The 10,996-nt window shown below is 32.2% G+C and overlaps 1 protein-coding gene across 1 annotated transcript; it reads left to right on the plus strand.

Moving 5' to 3' along the window:
- Positions 1 to 1,100: 1,100 nt before the first annotated feature.
- Positions 1,101 to 7,673, plus strand: LOC143056951 (uncharacterized). The gene is made up of 2 exons (XM_076230163.1): positions 1,101 to 1,438; positions 5,576 to 7,673. Exons 1-2 carry the CDS (start codon positions 1,102 to 1,104, stop codon positions 7,549 to 7,551), a joined length of 2,313 nt encoding a protein of 770 aa, XP_076086278.1. The 5' UTR covers position 1,101; the 3' UTR covers positions 7,552 to 7,673.
- Positions 7,674 to 10,996: the final 3,323 nt, after the last annotated feature.

The raw sequence follows: 10,996 nt of genomic DNA on the forward strand, positions 1-10,996 counted from the left end.
AATTACACAATTCAATTGTAAGTTCGTCGACGCTGTAATACGATAGAGTATACCTGCCAATAATGAATCTGGGCAGATTATTTTTAGTTACTAAAAATAGAATAATTCCTTATTTGATTTGAGAAATTTACACCGGTAATGGTTGTTTACAGATTAGAATAGAGTTTAATTTCTAACTAACATCACTAAGATTAAGTTTCGTTTTCCTTTTAAGTACAGCTATCCAAGTGCTTTACACTTATGATGGGTATTGTTCGATCGTTTTGTTTTAAAACCCATGAACTGATTTTGTTCGCAGGAAAATAAGTTTAAGATCTTGTGCGAGTGCGTATTTCTGTTTTTTTTTCAATTTTCTATAAATTTTACTATCAATAATCATTAGTAAAGTTACTGAAATCTACGAATATATTTATCTTGATAAATGAATTATATAAATATGGCCAATATTTTTGCTGACGCCAATGTTTCAGATATTTCATCATTGTAATTGTGAAAATATGTACATGTTCTGTGAACTAGTTTTTAACATACCTCCAATGAATGAGTGAATGCATAATCCTACACAAATTTTACTTATTCTCAATTTTATATAAGACAAAGTAATAAAAACTTTAATTAAGATGACGCGACCACACCGAAAGCATGCATCAGACGTCCCCTTGTTAAGTTTTGAAAGACAATATCATCATTCAGTGGGATTTTTCGTTTATGAAGTTCAGGACTGAAATTGAACTTAACTGAGATATGTAAATGCAATACCATCCGGCAGATGATATGTTACTGGTGAGAAATGAACAATTGATAATTGGGGAGTTGAAATCATCCCGTTCGTCAACGATTTTAGTGTGAAGTCGTCTTTCTGTGTCAATATTGTACAAGGTAACAAGGTATCGAGCAGTCCTTGTAGTATTAGTAGTATTTATGATTTCAAGGTCACTGGAATAAATGAGATGTAAGTACTGACTGAAAAATTAGCTATTCAGGGATAGGACATCATCAATATATATGAAAGTAAAATTAAGGAATTTCGCAAGTAACTTTGAATCAATTGCTTACAACTATCTATTGTATTTATGTAATCGTATCTTTCTAACAGGCAACATGGACAGAAACTCTAGATCTATTAACAAAAGCAACTTTAGTGATGAAAACCTATTTGAGATGAAGAAAACTACGTACTGGGAAATATACGGTGTAAAACGTTTTTCATACCGTGGAAAACGTAAGTTTACACCATTACTTTCACAATCTATAGATGGAGGAATGGTGATCTCAAATGACGTGTTTGGATTAACTATTAGTCAGTTTGAACGAATGTATAAAGCTTGTTTAGAAAGAAGGAAAACAAAAGAACAATGGATAATAAATCTCAGATATCCCGACAAATCTTCAAAAGAATATCTGGAATACTTAGAGAACTGTACAGACTGTAATAAAGGTAATACATTTGTAGTACCATTTCTTAAACACAAAAACCATATTGATGTTAAACCTGTTGCTGATGTAAAGCAAATCCAAGAACAGTAGTATATAGCTTTGAATTGATAAATAGAAATCCATCAGTCAATAACAATAAGCCACGACAAACACCATATACAATGTATAATAAAGGGACATGAACGATAAACAACACCATGGCCAAAACGCTAAAACACAACGATAATGAGAAACAAATTTGTCATAAGTCGCTTTTCATTATTTACAATTGTAGACCAGTGCACGGGGGAAAACAAAATTGACAAAATGAATATAAATTTGTTTAAAATTTGGGGGTTTTCTTAAACGCCACGGAATTTATATAAAAAATTAAACAACAAAAATACCAAACTCCGAGGAAAAATTCAAACAGAAAGTTCTTAATCAAAAGGCAAAATCAAAAGCTCAAACAAATCAAACGAATGAATAACAAATATCATATTCATGACTTGGTAGAGGCAAGTTCTTATGTAGAAATATGTAGATTAAACCTCGTTTAATAGCTTGTTAAACCTTTCAAGTGTAAGACATTTGCATAAATCGCACTGAAAAAGTACCGAGCTATTTTAACGTCAAAGAGATATTAACAAAACTAGAATCAACAGGAAAAGGAATAATTTACAGACAAATTTAAAAAACCTTTAATACGTAATTGCAATAAAAACAACGTGAGTTCCTACAATGTAAACTTTAAGGCGATCGTGTATTATAGCGAAGTTGATACGGAATATTTATCATATTAATACTTAAACATCATCTTTTTTGCGTTTTAAACGTTTAGATCGTTAAGAACGTTTTATAAACAATGACTCTTATAGTTATTTGTCTACAGTCTGGTGAAAATAACCCCGACCAAATCAATAACTGGCAATTAAACATGGTTAAAGTTCAGGTACAGTCTATAAACTTGTATAATATTTGTTAATAGTTCAATACCTTATTCTGAAAATTTTAGTGTATATGATATTAAAAAAGGAATAGATAAAAAAAAAAGCAGATGTGTTATAGGTGTCAATGAGACAACTCTTAACAGCAGACCAACTGACACAGATAGTAAGAAATATAGGTCACCGAACCGCCTTCAACAATGATCAAAGCCCATGTCGTATAGTATGGAAATCAGCCATAAAAGGAAATCACAATTCTAACAAGAAAACTAACGGTCGATATCGGTCGATTTGCAACTATTCCATGAAATTTTAACTCACTCACAAATTATGATTGCAATTAAATCTTTATAAGTCATGAAATAACACCATTATCAATTAGGTGTGTCTAAACCACTATTCTCAATTTACCCCAATGACGGTAGGTATAGTGTCCGGATAGGATCGAGGTTTTTCAAGTGAATCGGTAACCTTTTTTCTCGATTGTAGATCGGGATTTTTCGAGTGATAAAACATGCGATAAGGTCAGTTAACTGCTATTTCGTAGTTACGATAGTTTTGTACATGACTATCCATCTTATTTTGAATATTATGAATGTTTTGAGAAAGAAAGAAGCACAATTTCCTTGTATTAAACCAAAAAAATAATACTGTCCGGGTTTCGAGAGTAACAATGAAACTATCTAGGTTTTTAAACAAAAATTCCGGTTTTTTTCAAAGAAAATTTGAAAAAAAAGTATTCTTAACCTTAAAAAATGACGTTTTCTAGTTAATACATATACCTGTAATTAAGTGAAGGACATTATCATATTTTCCCAATAAATCACAAAAAAACATTTTACTACGTATATCAAAATTAATCTTTTTCAATTGGATGCAAATTGTCGGTTCGGAAAATGTTCTACCACAACTTTCCAGTGTTAAATTATAAATTATTGGAACCTTTATCAAACGGTATTTAGAACATAGTACAGGGGACTTAGAATCTTTTCAACTTTTATGCTACTTTTGTTTTTAAAAGTTGATATTATTTCTTATGATTGAATTGTGAGTGACTTTTAACAAAAAGGAGTAAGAATAGTTAACCATTTTAACACACTATATGTATGTAAGTCTCTGTCCAAATTGTCTATGTTTACATAAGATTGTTGACATCACAAATATTCAATATATATTGAACATGTGATAATACATGTAATAGTTACATAGTGTGCTAGTGACTTAATATGGTATATATGGGGTCAGTAAATTCCATATGGGGTGAGAGCGAATGTAACAAATTAATCTTACCGACAATCTTAACGTGCGATATTAGACTAGTGATCTGTCACAATGAGAAAGTTTTCAATACCGTTTTGCATCATAGTAAGACACTACTTCAGATGATCCTACAAATAGTTATCAAAAAAGTACCAGTATGATAGTTTAGTACGCCAGACGCGCATCTCGTCTATATAAGACTCATCAGTGACGCTCATATCAAGATATTTATAAACCCAAACAAGTACAAAGTTGAAGAGCATTGTGGATCCAAAATTCCAAAAACAGATGTCAACAATAACAACTTGTTAGCTTTAAATTTTTTTATGAATTTATTTCAATCTTCATCATCAATTTCCTCGTCTCTTGCAATCTTTAAGATTTTTCATCAGTACCGTTTTGATTGTATTGGTAAGCCCCACCTCCCTACTAATCTGATATTGAATATACATGGTCTCCACGTGGATGCTCTTAACCAATCATATTCCTAGAAATGTATAGGAGGTAAGATAATTTATAAGATATGACAAGCACTGATATATACCAATGCACGATACTTGTTTATAACATGTCAGTGTTAGTACACCGTTATCAAACTGATGAAATTATTAGGTTTCTCGTTTTATAACAACTTAAATTGAACCTGGTTTGTTGATTATAAACGTAAATACACTAACACATAATATTTGAACCTATAGGAAATATGGGTTGTCTATGTGTTATCACTCGATAAATCCCGGACGCATTCGAAAAACCCGGACTGCTATCGAAAAACCCGGACATGTGTATATATAAGGTTATATAGATTCCATGTATGCATTTCGTTCGATATTTGCATTTGTATGCGCATTAAAATGGCTTTATCTGTATTTTGGAATAAATCATTAAAGGATAAATTGAACTTTTTCAAACGAAAAGTAATGTAAGATTGATAATATCTCTTAACTCAAATACTAACATACATTGTATAACCTTGTATGTGTAACTCAAGCTTCTATTTCACGTCTTGTCAGAAAGGAATTATGTTTGTTTAGATTTTTCATATTAACTCGACAAAAATCGGTAAAACTCGAAAAAAAAAGGATCAACTACTCGAAACCCAACGATTCTAGCCGAACACTATACCTATCGTGTTAATTAGGAGTTCTTTAAACCAAAAACACAGCTAATATCTTGAAAACCATAGTGGTTCGATAATTCAGCAGTTGATAAATAAAATGCATGCATTAACAATGAAATAAGATAACTCCATATAACAAAACATCTTCAATTACAGTAAAATTAATCGTTCTAAATACCAGGCCGTTACACCCCTACTGCGAAGACGAACTAGCCAATATATTAAAAAGAAGATGTGGTATAATTGCCAATGAGACAACTCTTCAAAGGAGACCAAATTACACCGAAATTAACAAATATACGTAACTGTATGTCATTCAACAATGAACAAAGCTCATATTGCGTAGTCAGATATAAAACAAAAAGACAAATGTAAAACAATTTAAATGAGAAAACTAACGGCCTAATTTATGTACAAAAATGAACGAGAAACCAAGATGTAACATATCAACACACATGGGACAGGCACATACATAAACCGAATGCGGCTGGGTTAAACATGTCAGCAGGATCCAAACCCACGCCCTAATCTGGGACAGTGGTGTAATAGTACAACATAAGAACGAACTATAAAATTCAGCTGAAAAAGGCTAAACTCATCAGATGGATACAAAAAGAAATACATCTAACAAAAACACAGCGTAATGCTTAGTATTGTTCTATTGGTTTTAACTTGAAATATAACAACCCTAGTTGTCAAGTGCGTCTACATAACACTCACCATCAACGATATGATAAAAAAAACCTTGAAAAATATCAAGGGGTGATTAGTGTTGCGTTTGAAATAATTTATGGTTTAATTTTACATTAATAAATACGTATATTTCTTACAGATAACTTGCCGTGGATTGACCCGATGGAGCATCACTTATATGAACACCTTGTAAATATAGTTGGTAGTGAAATAGATATACGAAAAAGACAACGACTTTTTATAATACAAGATATGATCTTCAATTCGTCAGATTTAACTAATCATATACAAATATTTAGTGGAAGTTTGGCTGAAGGACTTGATTTACCAGGCAGCGACATAGATGTTATGTACGTATCTAAAATTGAAAAAATAATTCATAATGAAAAGAACATTAACCCTATTAATTGTGAAGCATTGTATGTTATGGAAATAGATGTTGATTATCCTGGATTTGCAAGACTAAGATTGGTAGCAACACAAAATGGAAAATCCCATCGTGAACAATGTGGACGCTGTCCCACAGGTACATGTACTGGTACACAACTTTATCGACCTAACAACGAGTTCCTTAATTATTATAGAAGAAATAATAGTGAGATATTTATACACGGTCCATGTCTAACAGACAAAGACCAGGCAATTGATCAGGCATTCTGCCTACGATGTAAATATCTACCTTACAATGCAATGCCATGGGCATCTCGTCATGGACGGCAAGGGCCACCTAGTTTTGTTATTGACAGGGTCGTCAAATATGGATGTTTGTTAGTACCTATAGGACCTAAGATTTCGTCAGATAATGACTTGTTATGGAGAATATCTTTCTCTGTGGCAGAAAGGTTATTGGTACATTCGTTTAATTTTACTCAATTCTTATGTTACGGTCTACTCAAATTAACACTGAAGCGTATAATTAACACAAACGATAGAGTAAACGATTTATTGTGTTCTTACTTTTTAAAGACGGCTCTTTTTTGGGTGTCGGAGGAAATAGATATTAACAGTTTTCAATTATCTAAAATTTATCATTGTTTTTTTCTTTGTCTTGATAAATTAATATCATGGGTTAGCACATGTTACTGTCCGAACTACTTTATACCCGAACAAAATATGTTCCTAGGAAAGATCGATCAGAGTAACAATAAGAATCTACTGTGTGTTCTTCAGAGTATACAATGTGGAGGGATCGATGGATTGATACATAATTTATTTCCGCTTGAGAATGAACATCATCGTTTAATAAGTACAAAGAGGGAATTTTCGTTCATTCCGCTGGACTTTCTTCTTTACAGGACTACTACTCGTCTCATGATGAACACGATACCTAAAGACATTTTAATTTATTATAAAACACTGTCATGTATATATTCTTTACTAAAATCCGAGTCGTCTACGTTTATTATTGATTCATGTAAATTATATAAGTACTATATAAGTCAATTTATAGTACAACTACTACCTTCACCAATCACAATAGGTAACACGATCTACATACGCAAATGTTATCATAGACATTTACAAAACGGCACAAAGACTGATACCGTATCGGGTTGGTTGTTATATGCGTCGTTTTATTATGTAATTGGACAGTTCAATGATACACTCAAAATAACGGATTATGTTCTTGGTAGATGGTCATCTTATATGCTGCTTATAGACTTTGACAGAAATGACACATGTACAATAAATTACAAAAATAATGGTCATTCTTTCATGACAGTTAATGAGAGGATGTCATTAGCTACTGCTCAACATGTCCATTACGTGCAACACTCACAATTAATACCAGAAGAACTTCAGTTGGAGGTAGAACACAGTGCGATGAACATACTACCAAATGTAATGTCTTATTGTCTTAGATTTCTATGTTATCATCATCTTGGTGATATACCAAACAAACGACAGGCATTACGCGATTTAGATATAACTGTGAAAGATAATGTAATAATATCGAACGATGCGGTTTCTCATGCATTAACATTACTTGGAGTATGTTTTGAAATATCCGGAGATAAAGACATGGCCTACCAATGCTACGAGGAAGCTTTACAGTGTGATGCGTTTGTATGTCCTTCAGCAGAAGCAAGGAAATTAAAACTTTTAAAGATTTAGCATAAATTATAACAGTAAATGGAGAGTACAATGTTGCTGATATAAATAGTTTCAGAAACAGCCTGTGTGACCTCATGTGTTATCTTTATTATATCATTTAAATAAAAGAGTTGTTGATAAAAGTTTTGAAAGAGGCTTAATCAAGTGCGGAGTTTACTTTAAATATACATGTAACTTATAACAAACTAATTGATAAATTAATAAATCATCGAGACACGACGAATCGACCTCGTTGTTGCAAAGTTGGCCTGAGATGATTTGTTAAGACCATTTTGTGTTATACCAACACGAATTATATCTGTTCAAAATATAGGTTTAGACACCACTTAACAAATTTATAAACACGTCACCATTACATATAACTAATTATGGTTGAAGACAGAAAAAGTATGAGTTTGAGTTGAGGACAAACATGTTTGTATTCGGTACGAATGAAAGAAACAATAACTGTCGGTGTGATGGACAGACACAATTGTAATCGGGTTAAAGGACAAAACCATTATGAATAAGGATCGAAGAAAGACACATTTGTATTTAGGGTTTGGAACAGAATTCTGAGTGCATTAGAGACATTAGTGTAAGCAATCTTATAACTATTATTACATTTGATTGAAAACGGAAACATCAGATATTATGATGGAAGAGACACATTATTTGATGGGGTTGAAGATCAAAAATCCATGTATTGGGGTCGGGGAAATAGACATTATAAATTCGTATTTATAACAGAAATACTAGGAATATGGATCGTAGATAGAAACATTCGTTTTAAGGATTGAGGAAAGAAAACTTAGTAATTGGGATCAATGAAAGAAACATTAATGTCTGGGATCGATTACAAAAATAATAGTATTTCGGGTCAAGGCCATATGATTTTAAGGTAGGGATGAAGACTTAAACAGTAGAAATTGGCTTCAATAACATACATATTATACATAGGGGTTGCTAAAAATATATTGGTAATAAATATCGAAAAAGAAAAATGTCTAGTTGGGATCAAGAACGGACATATATAAGTAATTGGAGATCGACGATATGAGTATTAGTAGTTGATATGGAGGACATAATCATCACTAATTAGGATCGATTCATTAACATTCATAACTCGGGTCTAGGTCAAAATCAGCACTAATTAGGATCGATTCAGTAACATTCATAACTCGAGTCTAGGTCAAAATTATCACTTATTAGGATCGATTCATTAACATTGATAACTCTGGTCTGGGGCAAAATCATTAATGATAAGGGTCGATCCAGTGCCATTTCTAATTGGGGTAGAAAACAGAATGATAACGTATAAGGGTCGATACAGTTAAATTTGTAAGTGAGGTTGAGGGCATAGTACTGTTTAATTTGGATCCAGGACAAAAACACCTTAGACGTAATTGGGTTTGAGGATATAAATGTAAAGGGGATCGAGACAGAAACATTTTTAATTGGGCTGTACGGTAGAAAAAATCATAATTTTTGATCGGGGACAGAACGATAAGTACTTTGGGTCCAGGACAGATACATATAATTCGAAAGTTGAGGGGGAACATTAACATGTAATGTTGAGGATAGAACTATTTGTAATTTGGTTCGAGGATAGAAGTTTGAGTAATTGAGGTCAATGACAGAAACCCTCATGATTTGGGTCCAGTACAGAGGCATTCTCAATTGGGGTCGAGGACAGAATATTTTTTTTTGTGGTCTTGGACGGTGAAATTACCAATGGGATCCAGAATAGAAACATCAGTATATAGGGTTGAGGACAGAGACATTAGAAATCAGGTTAGAGGACAGAATTATTTGTGATTTGGATCGAAGAAACATGTTTAAGAAAACACATTTTAATTGTGGTCGAATCAGTCAGGAATCTGATGTTCAGTAGTTGTCGTTTGTCGATGTGGTTCATAAGTGTTTTTATATACATTAGACCATTGGTTTCCCGTTTGAATGTTTTCACATTAGTATTCTTAGGTGTGAGCCATGAGTCCGTGTTGAAGACCAATGTTTGTAAAACAATTTCAACTTTCTGCTTTTTTGTATTTTCATTTAAGTTAAATGGAGGATACATTCTACAGCCCTTAAAATATATAGTTATTAACACCATTAAAAAAAAGGATATAACTCTTGAGATGCATTAGTGTTATATATTTACACCACTGGGTCGATGCCACTGCTGGTGGACGTTTCGTCCCTGAGGTTATCACCAGCCCAGTTGTCAGGACTTCGGTGTTGACATGAATATCAATTATATGGTCATTTTAATAAATTTCCTGTTGACAAAACTTTAAATTTTTCAAAATACTAAGGATTTTCTTATCCCAGGAATACATTACCTTAGCCGTATTTGGCACAACTTTTTGGAATTTCAGATCCTCAATGCTCTTCAACTCTGTACTTGTTTGGCTTTATAACTATTTTGATATGAGCGTCAGTGATGATTCTTATGTAGACGAAACGCGCGTCTGGCGTATTAAATTTTAATCCTGGTACATTGGATTACTATTGATTACTGTTTTCTTTTTTTTTCTTTTTGTCTGTTATTTTTCGCACCTCAAATTTCTTGATTGTTTAATATATAATAGTTATCAGTGTACCAGATCAAAATAGTTAGATAGCCAAACAAGTACTATATAGTTTAAGAGTATTGTGGAACAAAATTTCTAATATGGCTAAGGTAATGTATGCCTGGGATACGAAAATCTTTCGTATATAAACCGTTTTATCACAAATACGTATAACAGAAACATATTTGTCATAAGTCAGATATAGCCTAGTCAATTAAGCTCTAAAATCACTCAACCTCCAACTAATTGCAACACAAACTTCTTTTTAGTGCAAATTATAATATAGACTTGTACTAAAAACATACTAAAACTATACTTTAATATAATTTGCGGAAAAGATTATTTTGGGTGAAATATGTGGTTTTTAGAGAAAAAATGCTGAAAACTGGAAAAGAAGAAAAATTATTATTTATTGTTGCATTTTTAGACCTAAAGCTTGTGGAAGACAGGAAATCTTATCTCAATAGACTTTTATGTAGTCCTTTAGCTATTATTATTCATATTGAAGTAATTTTGAGGTGAAATGAGTGATTTTTAGTGAAAAAACGTCGAAAACTGAAAACGCAGAAAATCTCCGTTGTTAATGTTTAATATTTTTGAAGTTTGATCTATATAGAAAAAAGAACATACTATTTTATGTTTATTTTGTGAAGTCCTTTAGTTATCAGTATTAATATTTGGGTAATTTAGTTGAATATATGTTTTGAGACAGAAAACCCAATAACTGGAAATGAAAAAAACTTGGTTATTGGTGGTTAGAACTTTCGAAAAGGGATAAAAATATAAAATCTTATCTGATGTTTCTCTTAAGAAGTCCTATAGGTTGCATTTCTGTAAATATTGACAATGCAATGTCCCATAGGAACTCCTTTTACGGCTAAAACTGTACC

Source organism: Mytilus galloprovincialis, chromosome 13 (assembly GCF_965363235.1).
Source record: "Mytilus galloprovincialis chromosome 13, xbMytGall1.hap1.1, whole genome shotgun sequence".
Taxonomy (NCBI): domain Eukaryota; kingdom Metazoa; phylum Mollusca; class Bivalvia; order Mytilida; family Mytilidae; genus Mytilus; species Mytilus galloprovincialis.